This window comes from Leptomonas pyrrhocoris (assembly GCF_001293395.1).
Source record: "Leptomonas pyrrhocoris isolate H10 chromosome Unknown, whole genome shotgun sequence".
Lineage (NCBI taxonomy): Eukaryota > Euglenozoa > Kinetoplastea > Trypanosomatida > Trypanosomatidae > Leptomonas > Leptomonas pyrrhocoris.
In genome coordinates this window covers 516093-533587 of record NW_015438370.1, presented here as the reverse complement: position 1 = coordinate 533587, position 17495 = coordinate 516093, and the positions used below count along the sequence as shown (strand labels likewise).

At 60.1% G+C, this 17495-nt stretch overlaps 3 protein-coding genes and 47 non-coding genes across 50 annotated transcripts in view; all 50 read left to right on the top strand.

The window, feature by feature from the left end:
• ABB37_06457 (hypothetical protein) overlaps window positions 1-91 on the top strand; it is a gene marked incomplete at its 3' end in the record, with an annotated part of 1592 nt that extends 1501 nt beyond the window's left edge. Inside the window, exon 1 of the mRNA XM_015804784.1 lies at window positions 1-91. This exon is cut by the window's left edge and continues 1501 nt beyond it. Coding sequence (XP_015656762.1) covers window positions 1-91 — 91 coding nt within the window.
• Window positions 92-752: 661 nt separating this feature from the next.
• On the top strand, window positions 753-6033 carry ABB37_06456 (hypothetical protein; the record flags this gene model as incomplete). Its single annotated transcript, XM_015804783.1, has 1 exon — window positions 753-6033. The coding sequence occupies exon 1, from the start codon at window positions 1048-1050 to the stop codon at window positions 6031-6033; it is 4986 nt and encodes a 1661-aa protein (XP_015656761.1). The 5' UTR covers window positions 753-1047.
• Window positions 6034-6655: 622 nt separating this feature from the next.
• ABB37_06455 (putative ATP synthase) lies at window positions 6656-8287 on the top strand (the record flags this gene model as incomplete). Its single annotated transcript, XM_015804782.1, has 1 exon — window positions 6656-8287. Exon 1 carries the CDS (start codon window positions 6836-6838, stop codon window positions 8285-8287), a length of 1452 nt encoding a protein of 483 aa, XP_015656760.1. The 5' UTR covers window positions 6656-6835.
• A 997-nt stretch (window positions 8288-9284) lies between these two features.
• On the top strand, window positions 9285-9356 carry ABB37_06586. Its single transcript, XR_001548745.1, has one exon. It is a non-coding gene; the product is annotated as a snoRNA (small nucleolar RNA).
• Window positions 9357-9480: 124 nt separating this feature from the next.
• Window positions 9481-9569, top strand: ABB37_06585. Its single transcript, XR_001548744.1, has one exon. It is a non-coding gene; the product is annotated as a snoRNA (small nucleolar RNA).
• Window positions 9570-9787: 218 nt separating this feature from the next.
• On the top strand, window positions 9788-9852 carry ABB37_06584. Its single transcript, XR_001548743.1, has one exon. It is a non-coding gene; the product is annotated as a snoRNA (small nucleolar RNA).
• Window positions 9853-9892: 40 nt separating this feature from the next.
• On the top strand, window positions 9893-9960 carry ABB37_06583. The gene has a single exon (XR_001548742.1). It is a non-coding gene; the product is annotated as a snoRNA (small nucleolar RNA).
• Window positions 9961-10024: 64 nt separating this feature from the next.
• On the top strand, window positions 10025-10091 carry ABB37_06582. The gene has a single exon (XR_001548741.1). It is a non-coding gene; the product is annotated as a snoRNA (small nucleolar RNA).
• Window positions 10092-10149: 58 nt separating this feature from the next.
• ABB37_06581 lies at window positions 10150-10221 on the top strand. Its single transcript, XR_001548740.1, has one exon. It is a non-coding gene; the product is annotated as a snoRNA (small nucleolar RNA).
• A 124-nt stretch (window positions 10222-10345) lies between these two features.
• Window positions 10346-10434, top strand: ABB37_06580. Its single transcript, XR_001548739.1, has one exon. It is a non-coding gene; the product is annotated as a snoRNA (small nucleolar RNA).
• A 218-nt stretch (window positions 10435-10652) lies between these two features.
• On the top strand, window positions 10653-10717 carry ABB37_06579. Its single transcript, XR_001548738.1, has one exon. It is a non-coding gene; the product is annotated as a snoRNA (small nucleolar RNA).
• A 40-nt stretch (window positions 10718-10757) lies between these two features.
• On the top strand, window positions 10758-10825 carry ABB37_06578. Its single transcript, XR_001548737.1, has one exon. It is a non-coding gene; the product is annotated as a snoRNA (small nucleolar RNA).
• Window positions 10826-10889: 64 nt separating this feature from the next.
• Window positions 10890-10956, top strand: ABB37_06577. The gene has a single exon (XR_001548736.1). It is a non-coding gene; the product is annotated as a snoRNA (small nucleolar RNA).
• A 58-nt stretch (window positions 10957-11014) lies between these two features.
• Window positions 11015-11086, top strand: ABB37_06576. Its single transcript, XR_001548735.1, has one exon. It is a non-coding gene; the product is annotated as a snoRNA (small nucleolar RNA).
• A 124-nt stretch (window positions 11087-11210) lies between these two features.
• ABB37_06575 lies at window positions 11211-11299 on the top strand. Its single transcript, XR_001548734.1, has one exon. It is a non-coding gene; the product is annotated as a snoRNA (small nucleolar RNA).
• Window positions 11300-11517: 218 nt separating this feature from the next.
• ABB37_06574 lies at window positions 11518-11582 on the top strand. The gene has a single exon (XR_001548733.1). It is a non-coding gene; the product is annotated as a snoRNA (small nucleolar RNA).
• Window positions 11583-11622: 40 nt separating this feature from the next.
• On the top strand, window positions 11623-11690 carry ABB37_06573. Its single transcript, XR_001548732.1, has one exon. It is a non-coding gene; the product is annotated as a snoRNA (small nucleolar RNA).
• A 64-nt stretch (window positions 11691-11754) lies between these two features.
• ABB37_06572 lies at window positions 11755-11821 on the top strand. The gene has a single exon (XR_001548731.1). It is a non-coding gene; the product is annotated as a snoRNA (small nucleolar RNA).
• Window positions 11822-11879: 58 nt separating this feature from the next.
• Window positions 11880-11951, top strand: ABB37_06571. Its single transcript, XR_001548730.1, has one exon. It is a non-coding gene; the product is annotated as a snoRNA (small nucleolar RNA).
• A 124-nt stretch (window positions 11952-12075) lies between these two features.
• On the top strand, window positions 12076-12164 carry ABB37_06570. The gene has a single exon (XR_001548729.1). It is a non-coding gene; the product is annotated as a snoRNA (small nucleolar RNA).
• Window positions 12165-12382: 218 nt separating this feature from the next.
• Window positions 12383-12447, top strand: ABB37_06569. The gene has a single exon (XR_001548728.1). It is a non-coding gene; the product is annotated as a snoRNA (small nucleolar RNA).
• A 40-nt stretch (window positions 12448-12487) lies between these two features.
• On the top strand, window positions 12488-12555 carry ABB37_06568. Its single transcript, XR_001548727.1, has one exon. It is a non-coding gene; the product is annotated as a snoRNA (small nucleolar RNA).
• Window positions 12556-12619: 64 nt separating this feature from the next.
• ABB37_06567 lies at window positions 12620-12686 on the top strand. Its single transcript, XR_001548726.1, has one exon. It is a non-coding gene; the product is annotated as a snoRNA (small nucleolar RNA).
• Window positions 12687-12744: 58 nt separating this feature from the next.
• ABB37_06566 lies at window positions 12745-12816 on the top strand. Its single transcript, XR_001548725.1, has one exon. It is a non-coding gene; the product is annotated as a snoRNA (small nucleolar RNA).
• A 124-nt stretch (window positions 12817-12940) lies between these two features.
• On the top strand, window positions 12941-13029 carry ABB37_06565. Its single transcript, XR_001548724.1, has one exon. It is a non-coding gene; the product is annotated as a snoRNA (small nucleolar RNA).
• Window positions 13030-13247: 218 nt separating this feature from the next.
• ABB37_06564 lies at window positions 13248-13312 on the top strand. The gene has a single exon (XR_001548723.1). It is a non-coding gene; the product is annotated as a snoRNA (small nucleolar RNA).
• Window positions 13313-13352: 40 nt separating this feature from the next.
• Window positions 13353-13420, top strand: ABB37_06563. Its single transcript, XR_001548722.1, has one exon. It is a non-coding gene; the product is annotated as a snoRNA (small nucleolar RNA).
• Window positions 13421-13484: 64 nt separating this feature from the next.
• On the top strand, window positions 13485-13551 carry ABB37_06562. Its single transcript, XR_001548721.1, has one exon. It is a non-coding gene; the product is annotated as a snoRNA (small nucleolar RNA).
• A 58-nt stretch (window positions 13552-13609) lies between these two features.
• On the top strand, window positions 13610-13681 carry ABB37_06561. Its single transcript, XR_001548720.1, has one exon. It is a non-coding gene; the product is annotated as a snoRNA (small nucleolar RNA).
• Window positions 13682-13805: 124 nt separating this feature from the next.
• On the top strand, window positions 13806-13894 carry ABB37_06560. Its single transcript, XR_001548719.1, has one exon. It is a non-coding gene; the product is annotated as a snoRNA (small nucleolar RNA).
• Window positions 13895-14112: 218 nt separating this feature from the next.
• ABB37_06559 lies at window positions 14113-14177 on the top strand. The gene has a single exon (XR_001548718.1). It is a non-coding gene; the product is annotated as a snoRNA (small nucleolar RNA).
• A 40-nt stretch (window positions 14178-14217) lies between these two features.
• On the top strand, window positions 14218-14285 carry ABB37_06558. Its single transcript, XR_001548717.1, has one exon. It is a non-coding gene; the product is annotated as a snoRNA (small nucleolar RNA).
• A 64-nt stretch (window positions 14286-14349) lies between these two features.
• Window positions 14350-14416, top strand: ABB37_06557. Its single transcript, XR_001548716.1, has one exon. It is a non-coding gene; the product is annotated as a snoRNA (small nucleolar RNA).
• A 58-nt stretch (window positions 14417-14474) lies between these two features.
• On the top strand, window positions 14475-14546 carry ABB37_06556. Its single transcript, XR_001548715.1, has one exon. It is a non-coding gene; the product is annotated as a snoRNA (small nucleolar RNA).
• A 124-nt stretch (window positions 14547-14670) lies between these two features.
• Window positions 14671-14759, top strand: ABB37_06555. The gene has a single exon (XR_001548714.1). It is a non-coding gene; the product is annotated as a snoRNA (small nucleolar RNA).
• Window positions 14760-14977: 218 nt separating this feature from the next.
• Window positions 14978-15042, top strand: ABB37_06554. The gene has a single exon (XR_001548713.1). It is a non-coding gene; the product is annotated as a snoRNA (small nucleolar RNA).
• Window positions 15043-15082: 40 nt separating this feature from the next.
• ABB37_06553 lies at window positions 15083-15150 on the top strand. The gene has a single exon (XR_001548712.1). It is a non-coding gene; the product is annotated as a snoRNA (small nucleolar RNA).
• Window positions 15151-15214: 64 nt separating this feature from the next.
• ABB37_06552 lies at window positions 15215-15281 on the top strand. The gene has a single exon (XR_001548711.1). It is a non-coding gene; the product is annotated as a snoRNA (small nucleolar RNA).
• Window positions 15282-15339: 58 nt separating this feature from the next.
• Window positions 15340-15411, top strand: ABB37_06551. Its single transcript, XR_001548710.1, has one exon. It is a non-coding gene; the product is annotated as a snoRNA (small nucleolar RNA).
• Window positions 15412-15535: 124 nt separating this feature from the next.
• Window positions 15536-15624, top strand: ABB37_06550. The gene has a single exon (XR_001548709.1). It is a non-coding gene; the product is annotated as a snoRNA (small nucleolar RNA).
• A 218-nt stretch (window positions 15625-15842) lies between these two features.
• ABB37_06549 lies at window positions 15843-15907 on the top strand. The gene has a single exon (XR_001548708.1). It is a non-coding gene; the product is annotated as a snoRNA (small nucleolar RNA).
• A 40-nt stretch (window positions 15908-15947) lies between these two features.
• Window positions 15948-16015, top strand: ABB37_06548. The gene has a single exon (XR_001548707.1). It is a non-coding gene; the product is annotated as a snoRNA (small nucleolar RNA).
• A 64-nt stretch (window positions 16016-16079) lies between these two features.
• On the top strand, window positions 16080-16146 carry ABB37_06547. The gene has a single exon (XR_001548706.1). It is a non-coding gene; the product is annotated as a snoRNA (small nucleolar RNA).
• A 58-nt stretch (window positions 16147-16204) lies between these two features.
• On the top strand, window positions 16205-16276 carry ABB37_06546. Its single transcript, XR_001548705.1, has one exon. It is a non-coding gene; the product is annotated as a snoRNA (small nucleolar RNA).
• Window positions 16277-16400: 124 nt separating this feature from the next.
• On the top strand, window positions 16401-16489 carry ABB37_06545. The gene has a single exon (XR_001548704.1). It is a non-coding gene; the product is annotated as a snoRNA (small nucleolar RNA).
• Window positions 16490-16707: 218 nt separating this feature from the next.
• ABB37_06544 lies at window positions 16708-16772 on the top strand. The gene has a single exon (XR_001548703.1). It is a non-coding gene; the product is annotated as a snoRNA (small nucleolar RNA).
• Window positions 16773-16812: 40 nt separating this feature from the next.
• On the top strand, window positions 16813-16880 carry ABB37_06543. Its single transcript, XR_001548702.1, has one exon. It is a non-coding gene; the product is annotated as a snoRNA (small nucleolar RNA).
• Window positions 16881-16944: 64 nt separating this feature from the next.
• Window positions 16945-17011, top strand: ABB37_06542. Its single transcript, XR_001548701.1, has one exon. It is a non-coding gene; the product is annotated as a snoRNA (small nucleolar RNA).
• A 58-nt stretch (window positions 17012-17069) lies between these two features.
• ABB37_06541 lies at window positions 17070-17141 on the top strand. Its single transcript, XR_001548700.1, has one exon. It is a non-coding gene; the product is annotated as a snoRNA (small nucleolar RNA).
• Window positions 17142-17265: 124 nt separating this feature from the next.
• ABB37_06540 lies at window positions 17266-17354 on the top strand. The gene has a single exon (XR_001548699.1). It is a non-coding gene; the product is annotated as a snoRNA (small nucleolar RNA).
• The last annotated feature ends 141 nt before the right edge of the window (window positions 17355-17495 follow it).

Sequence of the window (17495 nt, the reverse complement as noted above, 5' to 3'; positions counted from 1 at the left end):
ACTGGAGGAAGATGTGGTAGAGGTTGCTCCCGCACCAGCGCCGCCGTCGTCGGTGGATGCGGGGGAGGCGGAAGACACGGGCGACCTGTGATTCCCACGCGCCTGCGCCGGGGGACCGCAAGGGAGGACCGTGTCCTTTGTAATAAAAGTGTGGAGCTGCTTTCTTCAAGTGCTCCGCCTTGTCGATGTGGTTCTATCGTGTGTTGCTGCTGTTCTCTCTCCTTTCACACACACACACACACACACACACACACATGCGCGCGCTTCTGCTGGTCGCACTGTTCTTTTCCTTCGTCCGGTGTCTGTTCATTCTATGGGCTCTACTCGTCTCTGTCTTTGTAAACAGAGCAAAAGCAACATCCTGTGCGTTGATGTTGGCCGACATCTCAAAACGAAACCAAAAGCGTTAAACACCCCTGAAAGTGAAGGGGACGCAGCGATGAAGCGGCATTCGGCGGTTGCGTTGATCATGAGCGCACGTTGGCCAAAGTCCCCCCTTATTGCCGTCAAGTGCACGACTCACGCACGCAACACGAAAACTCGCGGCGGTGCGTGTGGGGAAGGGGAAGGGTGGTTTTATGTCTTTTGTTGTGTTCGCCCTCTCAGCGTTGGTTTTTTCTTTTTCTCGCTACCGAATTTCATCCCATCCCTCCTCTTGTCCTCTCCACCCTCCTCCTTTCCCTTCTTTCATTGGGCGTCCTGTCTCCAACTTGTGTGTGTGTGTGTGTTGGGACAACTTCATATCGAGTACAGCACGTTGCCAACAAGCGATTGCTGAAACGGTGTTGCGTGTCTCTACGCTCTTAACGGCTGCCGTGTCGCCTCTACCGGGGGAGAAACAAAAGCGGCGCACCTTGTGCCTCTCCCCCCTCCTCCTTCTTTTGCCACCCTACTATTTGTTTTTGTTGCCATTTTTGTATTCGTTTGATTCCACTTCGTTGAGCTCACATATCCGATTTCTTTGTTTTTGTTCTTAGACGCTTAGAGATCCTTCTCCTGCTTTCCTTTTTTTCTTTTCCCTCAGCACACGGCTCTGTATACACTCTAATGAGCCGCCCCGCCGAGACGGTCAACGGGACGCGTCGCGTTGTCTCGCCGCCGCCGTCGCTTGCTGCAAATGGTGCGCGCCACCGCAGCAACGGCAACTACGTGAAGAGCTTCGGTCGGAACAGCTTCGAGCTGCAGCAGCAGCAACTGAAGTCGAAGCAGCCGCTGCAGCCTGCGTTACAAGAAACAGCAAAGCGTGTGAACTCGAAGCCCACCGTGTGTGGCAACGGTTGTGGCGGCGGCGCGCTCCGTCAAGTGCGCTCGCCGGTCGTCGCGATGGCGCCGTCGCACATCACCGTCTCGGCGAACTCCTCTGACACAAATGCAGAAGGCGAAGATGTCGACCTCAGCCCCTTTACGACGCCGGCGCAGTCGTACGTGCCGGAGCACCGACGCCGGGGCGGGCACGTTGATGCTGCTGCCCCGCGTGTTGCGGCAACCGGTAAGCAGACGGAGAAAAGTGCAGATAAGGAGAACACCCACGTGACAGCAGCAGCGACAGCGGCAGCAGCCGTTGCCCCCGGTGGTGCGGCGCCGAAGTCGTCTTCCTCCTCCGCAGGCACGCCGACGGCGCTCCTTCGCAGCGGCCCCTCCAGCGCACGAGGCGGTGCCGCTGGTGGTGGTGGTCCATGCGCGGCCACTTCGACTTCCCCGTCGGCTGCGAGAGTCAGCGCATCGTCACAGCGCGGCCCTGCCCCGAAGCGCACGGTAAACGTGAAAGATTCGCGAACTCCCGCCACCGCTGCTGGCCAGCGCAAGGTGGCATCTTCTGCTTCTGCCACTGCCGGGTCATCCACCACCACGGCGCCATCCACCGACGCGAAGAAGGAGCGCGTAGCCGTAGCAGCGACAAGGCAACGCACGCCGTCACCCGAACTCGACGGAGCTCTGCGGATGCAGCTGGACCAAGCGGACTCCGTCTTGACCTATGTGGTGAGTATCGCACGCGCACTTGGCGAGCGACGTCGGTGCGGACCACCGCCCGACTCCACGGACGACTTCCGCGCCTCCATGGTGCCGCGTCGCCGCTCTACGGGGTATCACGTGCACCACAGCAGGGTTGACGAGGGCATCGACGATGCGGAAGAGGAAGAAGGAGCACCGGATGGCGTGGGTGGGGAAGGGGCCGCCCATCACAACCCAAGCAGCTTTGGATCCGTGGCGCTGCTGCCCGACTTGCACAGAGCCGCCAGCGGTTTGTTGAGCGCCTTCACGAAACTCGAGTACGCACACCTGGGCGAAGACGTGGACCTCCCGCTGCTCGAGAAGACCGCGCTGGAGCGCGGCTCACAACTGTTGCGGGTTGTCGACGGCGTGGCTCGTCAGCTATCGTTGCACGAGGCACCGGAGGTGCGCCGCCTGTTCGCCGATCACCGTTCCGTGTTCGCCGAGATGCATCAGCTGGTGGACTTTGTCGCTCGCATGGCCCAGCAGGTCGTGTTGCTTCGTGACATCGCGGCCCACCACGACCTCGGCGAAGCACGTGAAGTGTGGGACAGCTTCCGGAAGAGTGTCGAGGTGGAAGAGGAGAGGCAGCACCAGCATTACGGTGGTAGTGGTGGTGGTGGTGTGACGGACAACGACAAGACAGGTAGATGCGCATGCAGGTCTTCGTCTCCCAGGCGCCTCTTCTTTCCACTCTCCATGCTGAAGGCAAGCCCGTTCTTTCAGTGGTTGGAGTCGCGCTGGTTCCCTGCGATGCGGGCGTGGCGGCAGCTCGTGCTCGACGCCCGCCAACTCGCCAGCACGGGCCGCACCGACGCCGCCATCCGCCGCTCTCGCATGGACGCGCTGCAGATCGCAGGGCTGCAAGAGATTCTTCGCCCTGGGGAGACCGTCTCTGACTTGCACCACGCACAAATCGTGGTGCCGGTGACCGAGTTGGGCCATACCTTTGCGCGAAAGCAGGCGGTGATGGATCAGCTGCGGAGCCTCATGGCAGAGCCCGACAGCGTGATCGGCGCCGTGCTGGCGCCAGCGTTGAAGGCGGCGCAGGCGTATACGCAGGTCCGCAGCGGGTGTCCGTCTGGTGGCGGCAACCGTGACGACGCGCAACGGGACGACGCGGCCCTCGTGAAGCAGGCAGAGGATCTTCTTCACCGCATACAGGAGGCGGAGCGTTTGCGGAGCGCCGTGGACGCCCTTCTGCAAACGCCATCCCCGACGCTGGAGACCCTTCTGGATCACATTACACGCGTCAACGAGCTCCTCCTTCGCTGGCGCCTGCCGTACGATGCGGCGTCGGCGCGGGTGGCGGTTGCGGTGGGTCGCGGTGCACTGGCGCACGGCACGGCAGCGCACCTCTCACCGCCATCGCCGCTGCACCATGGACAGGCCTCGGACGCCACCACCCTCTTCTCTCCTCCGCGTGCTGCTGATGTTGATGGTAATGTGGCTGCTGGAGCGGACTTGGCCGGTTCTCCCCTTCCACCGCAGGTGCCTCTTTTAAACTTCAACGCCCTTAAAACCAACGGCACCGCAATCCCGGCTCAACTATCACGGCACTCTGCGACGGCTACGTGGATCGGCGAAGGCTTCCCCGCGGACTTCCCCGTGTCTGCCCTGTACATCCCGCACACCACCACCGCCGCCTGGCCGGCCGACTTCGACGTCCTCTACCGTGAGTTGTGCGACGTCTTCGCGATGCTGTTCTCGCAGGGCCAAGCCCAGCGACAGTTGGAGCAGGCGCTCGGCCACACCCCGGACGATCGGGCGGGGACGCGCCAGAGCAAAACAAGCTACCCCAACGATGCGGGGCTTCGCACTCCGTCTGCGCAGGTTACACCGCGGCGCCCAACGCACGACGTAGGGTCCCCCGCGGGGACCCAGCGCTCCAGCGAGGACAGCGCACGGATGGTCACCACTGCCCGTAGCAGCAACAGCGCGGAGAGCAGCAGCCTGCACAACTGTCACCGTTGGCCCTCTGTCGCTGCGGCGGCGGGCGATCTGCGGCAGCGTATCCAACAGGCGGAAGCGGCCGGCATCAGCGGCGCGCTGATCGACGCCGCTCGCGCACGTCTACGTCGTTTACTGACGGCGCGACTGAAGATTCACTTCGACGCGCAGACACGCGTGATGCCGGTGGCGGACGCAGCGCAGGCGAAGTTCACCGACGTCTACGACCAGCTGCACGCGCACTGTCAAGCCCAGCTGGCGCAGTCGTCGTGCAGCGGCGCGGCGGTGGCGGTCGGCACGTCGTCATCACCGGAAGAGCGGCGACTGCGCATCCGCTACGAGGACGTCGACGGCGACTTTATTTCTCTGTTAAATCAGCAAGACTGGGACGTGATGCTGTCCGAGCTGCTCTCGCAGGAAGAGAACGGTAGCGGCAGCAGTAGCGGTGGTGGGAAAATCGAGCTCTTCTGCGACTACCCGATTACGCCGAGTCTGGCTCCCCCGCCACAGCAGCAGCAGCGGCAGCAGCGGCCATCTTACGGGAATGAAAGGCAAGAGAGCGTGGGCTGGACGGACTTCCAGACAATCGACGACGACTTCGCAGACGCTTCCGCAGCAGCTGCGGCAGCACCAGCGGCTACCACGCCGGAGAAGCAGCCGAATGTATTCGAGCGGTTGGCTACGACGAAGGACGCAACACCGAACGCGTCGGGGGGCCGGGGGGCGGGGGCCAACGCACACCGCCCCGTTCGCGGCCGCCCGCGGCTCGGCGGTCCATCCGCTGCGTCCGCCACTCAAAACACGCTCATTCCGCGCTCCCGCAACCCTGCCGGGGCGAACGGGAGCCGGCCGGCGGCGAGTCCGGGTAAAGGGAGTCCAGGCGGCGCTGACGTCGCGAAGTACTCATCCCCCGCCCCGGCGAAGGGAGCTGCGCAGCGCGGCGGTGGCAGTGAATCCTCACCTGGAAAGAAGACCGGCACGGACGCGACGGGCAGTCCGACGGCGGCGGCGTCCACCGTGCAGTCGATGGAGCTGACGGCGGACAACCTGCGCCGCAACCTTTTTCTCTCCTCGCCCTCGCCGCCGTCTGCGCAGGGCAGAGACTCCGGCAAGGACGCCTGCCGACGCTCTGGCGAGGCGGCTTCCGCCAAGAAGGCAGCCGAGCTACAAGACGAAGAAGATCCTGCGGCGGTCACTACGGCTGCGGCTACAGCAGACGGCCACAACGTGAGCGGCGGCAACAGTGGAACGCGCCTTGTGGCGAAGGAGAACCCGTTTGAGAGCGCGTTACCCAGCAGCGCGGTTCATGTAAACATCGACGCAGCGCGGCGCTGGACGGCAGCGGGTGAGGACGACGACTTCCAGCTGCTCGAGATTCAAACCCGCGCCTCTGCCTCGACGACTCGCATGGACCCCTGCCTTTCCAGCTGCAGCGTCGAGACGGCGCTGCCGCCGCCGTCCTCGTGCGTTGCGACAGCGGCGTCCTCCACGACGCTGAGTCCATCGGGGGGTCGCAACACCTTCACAACAACACACTGCTCCGGTAAAGTCGCAGACAATCACAACGCCGTGCCTGCTCCCACTGTTATGGAGTCGAATGCGCACGACTCGCAAGCGACCGCCTCAGCGAATGCAGCCACCAACGTGAGCAGCACCAATGCGCCAGAGGAAAAGGAAGGAGCGCAGCATCAGGAAGAGATGCGAGAGGAGCGGCGGAAGAAGGAGCGCCTCCCGCAGTCTCCGCCCCGGCACGCGCCGCGCCGGTGGACCTCCGACGACTTCACTCTGGACGAGGTCAAGACGGTGTGCAGCGAGCGCTCCCGAATGGCGATGATGCCGGTGGTGCCGCGAGGTCCGACCTCGCTGCCGCCACGACCGCAGACTCCATCGCGAGAGGCGGCGGCGAACCGGACACCACAGCGCCAACGACGCGGTGCACGGGGAACCCCAACCCGAGGTCGGCCCGACGGTGCGGACATCGACGAGGGAGAGGCGGCGCAACCGGCGGAAGACGTGTTTGCGGAGATGCAGCGCATGCGGGATGAAAACACACGTGCCATGGCGCAGCCTCGTAAAGCGGCGTGGCATTAATCCTCGATGCTGGTGTCGAAGTGTTTTCAGCGTGCTCGTTGCACTACCGCATTCAAGGGAGTAAACGTGCGCGATTTCGTACGTCGCCTTTCCGTTCATCTTTTTTTAGTTTGATAGATCTCTCTTCTTCACCTCGTTACTAGATTTGTATTACCGCAGCGCGTACAATTGCCTCGTCTTTATTCCTGTATGAGTGTACCTTTTCTTTTTCCCCCAAATGCTTTCATCACGAACAGGCTTTTGTTTGTTTGTTTTCGAAAAGCACAAGGAGTTGCTTATTGCCGACTCTCATTGAATTCTTTGTTTTGTGCAGCTACCCCTAAAAATCACCCCGCACGTCAACGCTGCTGCATGGGAATGTGTGTGCGTTTGCGTTTGGTCATGTGTTCCTTGACCGCGTCAACGGTGGAGCAACAACCTCCATTATTGGTATTACGTGGTTGAGGGTTTTCTTGTTCTGTTCTTCTTTCTCTGCCTTATCTCTGCAGCGGAGTCTTTGGCGTTCCTCACCACCTTCATCACTTTTCTCAAAACCACCTTCACTTTTTGTGGTTCCTCGTCTCTCTTCCCTTCATCTCGGCCTCTCCGGCTCATACGCAAATCTATCCCATCATCATCATCAGCAGCGAAATAACGTTGAGGCGTCAGCGTTGCAGTTTTTTGATCCCCAGCATAACTCTTTCGTTTCCTCTTCTCTTGCGTGTGTTTTCATTTCCTTCGGAGCAACCCCAACCGAGCTCTATCGTATCCGGCCTTCTGTTTTCGGTTGTTTTGTCTTCTGCTTGTTTTAAATCCAGCAACGATGCCCGCCCTCTCCGCCGACGCCGCGGACACCGTCAGCCTTGTCCGTCAGCTGCAGCTGCTCGATGAGAGCACGATCCGCCTGCTGGAGCAGCTCTTCACAAACCGTCTGGATGAAGAGCTCGTCACGTCTCTCGTCGGCGGCCGCGAGGAGGCGCTCGCCATCGCGCTCTTCCGCGTCTGCGCCGGCACCCACGCCGAGCACATCTTAGGCTACGCGCTGCGCTTCCTGGCAGATTTGGTGTTCGCCGACCATGTCATTGGCGCCCAGCTCGGTCGTGATGATCTACAGAAGCAGTTTGGCGGGCACCCGGCCTCGCTGCTGCTGCAGATCGCCTCGACGCACAACGAAACGCTCGGGATTTCGAACCCGGCGATTTATCTTGCGGCGACGGCGCTGCGCTTCGGCACCTACGAAGGCAACGAGGGCTCGTTTAAAGAGTTCTTCTCCTTGGCACGTCACACCTTTGCCCCGGAGACGTTGCAGGTGGCGGATGTGGAGTTCACGGTGCAGGCCTGTGTGCAGCTGGCCCGCCGCAAGGATTACCGCCGGCTCTTCTTCCAGGAGGACATCGTCTCGTGCATTCCGCGCCTGCTGACCGACATCGTGTCGAGCGACTCCGCCGGCATCATTCAGATCATCTACGAGAGCCTGCTGCTGTCATGGCTGCTGTCGTTCGAGTACGAGGGCATCGTGCTGCTGGTGCGCGAGCGAATGATCCCGCAGCTGCACCGCGTTCTGCAGCGAGTGCAGAAGGAAAAGTGCGTGCGGGTGACGCTGATGACGCTGCTGAACATGGTGGAGGCGGAGCGCAAGTACATGAACCAAATGCTGAACCCGCTCTCGGACGAGTGGGTAGATGAGAGTATCCAAGTCCTCGGTCGTCTCCACCAGGGCGACACCGCGGAGCAGATCAGCACCTTCAAGAAGGGCCCGTCGCTCGTAGCGGAGATGGTGAGTGTGGGCATGATCAAGACCCTCGGTCAGCTGTTCCGCCGCAAGTTCGGTGACGAGGACATCAGCGTCATGGTCGAGCACCTCAACGCGGCGCTGGAGAAGTCCATGCAAGTCCTCACAAGCTTCTCGCAGTACCGCGGCGAGGTGCTGAGTGGCGTGCTCGAGTGGACACCGGTGCACACGAGCGCTAAGTTCTGGAAAGAAAACGCGGAGAAAGTGGAGGACAACAACTACGAGGTGCTGGTGGCGCTGGGCAAGACGCTGCGGGAGTCGAAGAATGAAGTGACGCTGGCGGTGGCCTGCCACGACCTGGGCGAGATCATCCGCTATCACCCGACGGGACGCAATCTCCTCACCCTCGCGGCGATGGCCGGCGTGAAGGAGCGCGTGATGTCCCTCATGTCGCATACCAATCCCGAGGTGGCGAAGGAGGCGTTGCTGTGCACCCAGAAGATCATGGTGCAGCGCTGGGAGTTCATGCAGCAGACGGCATAGTAAGGAAATGAAAGCAGAATCTTTCATGATTGCTTTCTGCGCTGGGCTCCTCTTGCGAAGCTCCGGGTTGCGCCGGAGTAGTTTTTCAATCGGTTTGCGGCGTGTTGCACGCCACCACCGCTGCGGACAAGGTTATTTTTTTCCGGTGTCTGGTCAGCGTGGTGCGTCGTCATCTTATCGAGAGAGGTGTGCGGGATGCGCTCGCGCTTGTGTTGATGCCGATTTCTGTCATAATGGTTCATTTGGCCGTACCTGATGCATCCACCGGTGGCGGATGGACTGGACACGGTGAAGCGGGTCGTGCCTTCAATCATCCTTGTCTTTTTGTTGTTGTTGTTTTGGCTGTGCTCGATGATGACGTGTGGCAGCTGTTGTTTGTGATCTTCTTCGTTTTCCGACAGCTTCATTTGTATTGCGTTGTGAGACAGTCTCGGTCTCGCGTAGGCGAGGGGTGGTGTTTTCTTCTTTTCTATATATATATATATATCTCATTTCGTTAGGCAGTCATTAGTAACGCGCCCGCGAAGAAATCCAATCACTTCTACACGTTCTTCTCCTGGAAGACAGCGGTCACACACACACGGTGTGCTGTGCAGCCCTGCGGCCATACACACACACACACACACACACCTCCCAGGGCGAAAGAGCGCAGCGCACGTCCTACTAGTGAGAGGAGATCACACCACGACTCTTCGCCAACGCCCGCACGTCAGCGCATCCCCATCAGCAAAAAGAGCAGACTACCCCACAGTCCGATAATTTCCTTCACCAGATAACAAGAGATTGCCCCATGTGTTGGTTAACACACACTTCGCTCCCACCACCACAATCCTCCCCTTACGACCCGCTGCCCTTTCACTCTCTTCCTTCGATCTCTTTTCTTTATTGCCGTGGGAAAGAGCCCTTTCTTTACGGCATAGGTCGGGCACACTTCCCCGACAATGGTTTAACACAGCCTATAAAAAGAAAACACATTCCACCTGTTATCGTTAAGCCAGCTCCGTGGGTGAGGCAGCGGACTCTACTATACTTGGTGCCGTACAACCGCCTCAATCGGGCTCGCGAGAGCCGCCGGCGTGCCACGCCTGCGACGCGTGCTTGCCGTGCTTTTTCTTGTGTGTGTGTGTGTGTGTGTCTACGTGTGTGTCCGCGCCGGACGGCTGCGAAGGTGTGCCGCCGCCGACCGCCTCAGATGATGTCAAAATCGAGGCATTTGTATGAACCCGCAACCCTGATTCGAACTCCGTGTACTCAAGCTACCTACATATATACACGGGACTGAACCAGTGGCGGTCGGCGGTGCGCGGCGGAGTGTGGCCCCACCACGTCGCGGGCACCACGGAATCCGTGCAGCGCACGCAGCGGCACGGAACGTACGCACCGTCAGTCAATCCGGTTATCGTCAGTAGCACGGGGCTTCAGGTGTATAATTAAATGAGATGCATCACGCGTGCGCACCGTCACCGTCACGTAGGCCTAGCCCACACACACTGTGGAGCGAACCAGGAGTAGCACCGTTGCGGAACACGATCCATTGATCTATCGGCGGACTTGCTCTTGGGAGATGCTAATGACGACGATGATGACGGTGCCGTTTGTGTCACACGCCACGCATTCAAGGTCCCTTGGCGGCAATTATATACCCTCGATGCTGTTTCACAGGATACCCAGCGGGGCAAGAGCTGAGCGTGCATGCGCGCTTGTGTGTTGCTGTGTGCGTGTGTGCGGTGCGAAGGCCAGCGAAAACACAGTCGAAGTGCTATTCTACCCCCATCATTTCGCCTGCACCTGTGCTGTCCGAGAGAAGACGGGCGCGCACGCGTGTCGTGTGCCCTGCGAGGCGTGATGCCATCGTTAAGCCAGCTCCGTGGGTGAGGCAGCGGACTCTACTATACTTGGTGCCGTACAACCGCCTCAATCGGGCTCGCGAGAGCCGCCGGCGTGCCACGCCTGCGACGCGTGCTTGCCGTGCTTTTTCTTGTGTGTGTGTGTGTGTGTGTCTACGTGTGTGTCCGCGCCGGACGGCTGCGAAGGTGTGCCGCCGCCGACCGCCTCAGATGATGTCAAAATCGAGGCATTTGTATGAACCCGCAACCCTGATTCGAACTCCGTGTACTCAAGCTACCTACATATATACACGGGACTGAACCAGTGGCGGTCGGCGGTGCGCGGCGGAGTGTGGCCCCACCACGTCGCGGGCACCACGGAATCCGTGCAGCGCACGCAGCGGCACGGAACGTACGCACCGTCAGTCAATCCGGTTATCGTCAGTAGCACGGGGCTTCAGGTGTATAATTAAATGAGATGCATCACGCGTGCGCACCGTCACCGTCACGTAGGCCTAGCCCACACACACTGTGGAGCGAACCAGGAGTAGCACCGTTGCGGAACACGATCCATTGATCTATCGGCGGACTTGCTCTTGGGAGATGCTAATGACGACGATGATGACGGTGCCGTTTGTGTCACACGCCACGCATTCAAGGTCCCTTGGCGGCAATTATATACCCTCGATGCTGTTTCACAGGATACCCAGCGGGGCAAGAGCTGAGCGTGCATGCGCGCTTGTGTGTTGCTGTGTGCGTGTGTGCGGTGCGAAGGCCAGCGAAAACACAGTCGAAGTGCTATTCTACCCCCATCATTTCGCCTGCACCTGTGCTGTCCGAGAGAAGACGGGCGCGCACGCGTGTCGTGTGCCCTGCGAGGCGTGATGCCATCGTTAAGCCAGCTCCGTGGGTGAGGCAGCGGACTCTACTATACTTGGTGCCGTACAACCGCCTCAATCGGGCTCGCGAGAGCCGCCGGCGTGCCACGCCTGCGACGCGTGCTTGCCGTGCTTTTTCTTGTGTGTGTGTGTGTGTGTGTCTACGTGTGTGTCCGCGCCGGACGGCTGCGAAGGTGTGCCGCCGCCGACCGCCTCAGATGATGTCAAAATCGAGGCATTTGTATGAACCCGCAACCCTGATTCGAACTCCGTGTACTCAAGCTACCTACATATATACACGGGACTGAACCAGTGGCGGTCGGCGGTGCGCGGCGGAGTGTGGCCCCACCACGTCGCGGGCACCACGGAATCCGTGCAGCGCACGCAGCGGCACGGAACGTACGCACCGTCAGTCAATCCGGTTATCGTCAGTAGCACGGGGCTTCAGGTGTATAATTAAATGAGATGCATCACGCGTGCGCACCGTCACCGTCACGTAGGCCTAGCCCACACACACTGTGGAGCGAACCAGGAGTAGCACCGTTGCGGAACACGATCCATTGATCTATCGGCGGACTTGCTCTTGGGAGATGCTAATGACGACGATGATGACGGTGCCGTTTGTGTCACACGCCACGCATTCAAGGTCCCTTGGCGGCAATTATATACCCTCGATGCTGTTTCACAGGATACCCAGCGGGGCAAGAGCTGAGCGTGCATGCGCGCTTGTGTGTTGCTGTGTGCGTGTGTGCGGTGCGAAGGCCAGCGAAAACACAGTCGAAGTGCTATTCTACCCCCATCATTTCGCCTGCACCTGTGCTGTCCGAGAGAAGACGGGCGCGCACGCGTGTCGTGTGCCCTGCGAGGCGTGATGCCATCGTTAAGCCAGCTCCGTGGGTGAGGCAGCGGACTCTACTATACTTGGTGCCGTACAACCGCCTCAATCGGGCTCGCGAGAGCCGCCGGCGTGCCACGCCTGCGACGCGTGCTTGCCGTGCTTTTTCTTGTGTGTGTGTGTGTGTGTGTCTACGTGTGTGTCCGCGCCGGACGGCTGCGAAGGTGTGCCGCCGCCGACCGCCTCAGATGATGTCAAAATCGAGGCATTTGTATGAACCCGCAACCCTGATTCGAACTCCGTGTACTCAAGCTACCTACATATATACACGGGACTGAACCAGTGGCGGTCGGCGGTGCGCGGCGGAGTGTGGCCCCACCACGTCGCGGGCACCACGGAATCCGTGCAGCGCACGCAGCGGCACGGAACGTACGCACCGTCAGTCAATCCGGTTATCGTCAGTAGCACGGGGCTTCAGGTGTATAATTAAATGAGATGCATCACGCGTGCGCACCGTCACCGTCACGTAGGCCTAGCCCACACACACTGTGGAGCGAACCAGGAGTAGCACCGTTGCGGAACACGATCCATTGATCTATCGGCGGACTTGCTCTTGGGAGATGCTAATGACGACGATGATGACGGTGCCGTTTGTGTCACACGCCACGCATTCAAGGTCCCTTGGCGGCAATTATATACCCTCGATGCTGTTTCACAGGATACCCAGCGGGGCAAGAGCTGAGCGTGCATGCGCGCTTGTGTGTTGCTGTGTGCGTGTGTGCGGTGCGAAGGCCAGCGAAAACACAGTCGAAGTGCTATTCTACCCCCATCATTTCGCCTGCACCTGTGCTGTCCGAGAGAAGACGGGCGCGCACGCGTGTCGTGTGCCCTGCGAGGCGTGATGCCATCGTTAAGCCAGCTCCGTGGGTGAGGCAGCGGACTCTACTATACTTGGTGCCGTACAACCGCCTCAATCGGGCTCGCGAGAGCCGCCGGCGTGCCACGCCTGCGACGCGTGCTTGCCGTGCTTTTTCTTGTGTGTGTGTGTGTGTGTGTCTACGTGTGTGTCCGCGCCGGACGGCTGCGAAGGTGTGCCGCCGCCGACCGCCTCAGATGATGTCAAAATCGAGGCATTTGTATGAACCCGCAACCCTGATTCGAACTCCGTGTACTCAAGCTACCTACATATATACACGGGACTGAACCAGTGGCGGTCGGCGGTGCGCGGCGGAGTGTGGCCCCACCACGTCGCGGGCACCACGGAATCCGTGCAGCGCACGCAGCGGCACGGAACGTACGCACCGTCAGTCAATCCGGTTATCGTCAGTAGCACGGGGCTTCAGGTGTATAATTAAATGAGATGCATCACGCGTGCGCACCGTCACCGTCACGTAGGCCTAGCCCACACACACTGTGGAGCGAACCAGGAGTAGCACCGTTGCGGAACACGATCCATTGATCTATCGGCGGACTTGCTCTTGGGAGATGCTAATGACGACGATGATGACGGTGCCGTTTGTGTCACACGCCACGCATTCAAGGTCCCTTGGCGGCAATTATATACCCTCGATGCTGTTTCACAGGATACCCAGCGGGGCAAGAGCTGAGCGTGCATGCGCGCTTGTGTGTTGCTGTGTGCGTGTGTGCGGTGCGAAGGCCAGCGAAAACACAGTCGAAGTGCTATTCTACCCCCATCATTTCGCCTGCACCTGTGCTGTCCGAGAGAAGACGGGCGCGCACGCGTGTCGTGTGCCCTGCGAGGCGTGATGCCATCGTTAAGCCAGCTCCGTGGGTGAGGCAGCGGACTCTACTATACTTGGTGCCGTACAACCGCCTCAATCGGGCTCGCGAGAGCCGCCGGCGTGCCACGCCTGCGACGCGTGCTTGCCGTGCTTTTTCTTGTGTGTGTGTGTGTGTGTGTCTACGTGTGTGTCCGCGCCGGACGGCTGCGAAGGTGTGCCGCCGCCGACCGCCTCAGATGATGTCAAAATCGAGGCATTTGTATGAACCCGCAACCCTGATTCGAACTCCGTGTACTCAAGCTACCTACATATATACACGGGACTGAACCAGTGGCGGTCGGCGGTGCGCGGCGGAGTGTGGCCCCACCACGTCGCGGGCACCACGGAATCCGTGCAGCGCACGCAGCGGCACGGAACGTACGCACCGTCAGTCAATCCGGTTATCGTCAGTAGCACGGGGCTTCAGGTGTATAATTAAATGAGATGCATCACGCGTGCGCACCGTCACCGTCACGTAGGCCTAGCCCACACACACTGTGGAGCGAACCAGGAGTAGCACCGTTGCGGAACACGATCCATTGATCTATCGGCGGACTTGCTCTTGGGAGATGCTAATGACGACGATGATGACGGTGCCGTTTGTGTCACACGCCACGCATTCAAGGTCCCTTGGCGGCAATTATATACCCTCGATGCTGTTTCACAGGATACCCAGCGGGGCAAGAGCTGAGCGTGCATGCGCGCTTGTGTGTTGCTGTGTGCGTGTGTGCGGTGCGAAGGCCAGCGAAAACACAGTCGAAGTGCTATTCTACCCCCATCATTTCGCCTGCACCTGTGCTGTCCGAGAGAAGACGGGCGCGCACGCGTGTCGTGTGCCCTGCGAGGCGTGATGCCATCGTTAAGCCAGCTCCGTGGGTGAGGCAGCGGACTCTACTATACTTGGTGCCGTACAACCGCCTCAATCGGGCTCGCGAGAGCCGCCGGCGTGCCACGCCTGCGACGCGTGCTTGCCGTGCTTTTTCTTGTGTGTGTGTGTGTGTGTGTCTACGTGTGTGTCCGCGCCGGACGGCTGCGAAGGTGTGCCGCCGCCGACCGCCTCAGATGATGTCAAAATCGAGGCATTTGTATGAACCCGCAACCCTGATTCGAACTCCGTGTACTCAAGCTACCTACATATATACACGGGACTGAACCAGTGGCGGTCGGCGGTGCGCGGCGGAGTGTGGCCCCACCACGTCGCGGGCACCACGGAATCCGTGCAGCGCACGCAGCGGCACGGAACGTACGCACCGTCAGTCAATCCGGTTATCGTCAGTAGCACGGGGCTTCAGGTGTATAATTAAATGAGATGCATCACGCGTGCGCACCGTCACCGTCACGTAGGCCTAGCCCACACACACTGTGGAGCGAACCAGGAGTAGCACCGTTGCGGAACACGATCCATTGATCTATCGGCGGACTTGCTCTTGGGAGATGCTAATGACGACGATGATGACGGTGCCGTTTGTGTCACACGCCACGCATTCAAGGTCCCTTGGCGGCAATTATATACCCTCGATGCTGTTTCACAGGATACCCAGCGGGGCAAGAGCTGAGCGTGCATGCGCGCTTGTGTGTTGCTGTGTGCGTGTGTGCGGTGCGAAGGCCAGCGAAAACACAGTCGAAGTGCTATTCTACCCCCATCATTTCGCCTGCACCTGTGCTGTCCGAGAGAAGACGGGCGCGCACGCGTGTCGTGTGCCCTGCGAGGCGTGATGCCATCGTTAAGCCAGCTCCGTGGGTGAGGCAGCGGACTCTACTATACTTGGTGCCGTACAACCGCCTCAATCGGGCTCGCGAGAGCCGCCGGCGTGCCACGCCTGCGACGCGTGCTTGCCGTGCTTTTTCTTGTGTGTGTGTGTGTGTGTGTCTACGTGTGTGTCCGCGCCGGACGGCTGCGAAGGTGTGCCGCCGCCGACCGCCTCAGATGATGTCAAAATCGAGGCATTTGTATGAACCCGCAACCCTGATTCGAACTCCGTGTACTCAAGCTACCTACATATATACACGGGACTGAACCAGTGGCGGTCGGCGGTGCGCGGCGGAGTGTGGCCCCACCACGTCGCGGGCACCACGGAATCCGTGCAGCGCACGCAGCGGCACGGAACGTACGCACCGTCAGTCAATCCGGTTATCGTCAGTAGCACGGGGCTTCAGGTGTATAATTAAATGAGATGCATCACGCGTGCGCACCGTCACCGTCACGTAGGCCTAGCCCACACACACTGTGGAGCGAACCAGGAGTAGCACCGTTGCGGAACACGATCCATTGATCTATCGGCGGACTTGCTCTTGGGAGATGCTAATGACGACGATGATGACGGTGCCGTTTGTGTCACACGCCACGCATTCAAGGTCCCTTGGCGGCAATTATATACCCTCGATGCTGTTTCACAGGATACCCAGCGGGGCAAGAGCTGAGCGTGCATGCGCGCTTGTGTGTTGCTGTGTGCGTGTGTGCGGTGCGAAGGCCAGCGAAAACACAGTCGAAGTGCTATTCTACCCCCATCATTTCGCCTGCACCTGTGCTGTCCGAGAGAAGACGGGCGCGCACGCGTGTCGTGTGCCCTGCGAGGCGTGATGCCATCGTTAAGCCAGCTCCGTGGGTGAGGCAGCGGACTCTACTATACTTGGTGCCGTACAACCGCCTCAATCGGGCTCGCGAGAGCCGCCGGCGTGCCACGCCTGCGACGCGTGCTTGCCGTGCTTTTTCTTGTGTGTGTGTGTGTGTGTGTCTACGTGTGTGTCCGCGCCGGACGGCTGCGAAGGTGTGCCGCCGCCGACCGCCTCAGATGATGTCAAAATCGAGGCATTTGTATGAACCCGCAACCCTGATTCGAACTCCGTGTACTCAAGCTACCTACATATATACACGGGACTGAACCAGTGGCGGTCGGCGGTGCGCGGCGGAGTGTGGCCCCACCACGTCGCGGGCACCACGGAATCCGTGCAGCGCACGCAGCGGCACGGAACGTACGCACCGTCAGTCAATCCGGTTATCGTCAGTAGCACGGGGCTTCAGGTGTATAATTAAATGAGATGCATCACGCGTGCGCACCGTCACCGTCACGTAGGCCTAGCCCACACACACTGTGGAGCGAACCAGGAGTAGCACCGTTGCGGAACACGATCCATTGATCTATCGGCGGACTTGCTCTTGGGAGATGCTAATGACGACGATGATGACGGTGCCGTTTGTGTCACACGCCACGCATTCAAGGTCCCTTGGCGGCAATTATATACCCTCGATGCTGTTTCACAGGATACCCAGCGGGGCAAGAGCTGAGCGTGCATGCGCGCTTGTGTGTTGCTGTGTGCGTGTGTGCGGTGCGAAGGCCAGCGAAAACACAGTCGAAGTGCTATTCTACCCCCATCATTTCGCCTGCACCTGTGCTGTCCGAGAGAAGACGGGCGCGCACGCGTGTCGTGTGCCCTGCGAGGCGTGATGCCATCGTTAAGCCAGCTCCGTGGGTGAGGCAGCGGACTCTACTATACTTGGTGCCGTACAACCGCCTCAATCGGGCTCGCGAGAGCCGCCGGCGTGCCACGCCTGCGACGCGTGCTTGCCGTGCTTTTTCTTGTGTGTGTGTGTGTGTGTGTCTACGTGTGTGTCCGCGCCGGACGGCTGCGAAGGTGTGCCGCCGCCGACCGCCTCAGATGATGTCAAAATCGAGGCATTTGTATGAACCCGCAACCCTGATTCGAACTCCGTGTACTCAAGCTACCTACATATATACACGGGACTGAACCAGTGGCGGTCGGCGGTGCGCGGCGGAGTGTGGGGAATGCTTTTGGCGGGAAGGGCGAATGTACCGTCGACGAGGACGGAGCAGCCGCCGCGACGCTGATGCCGCCGGTGCGTCTGGACGCGCAGTCCACCTTCCTCCC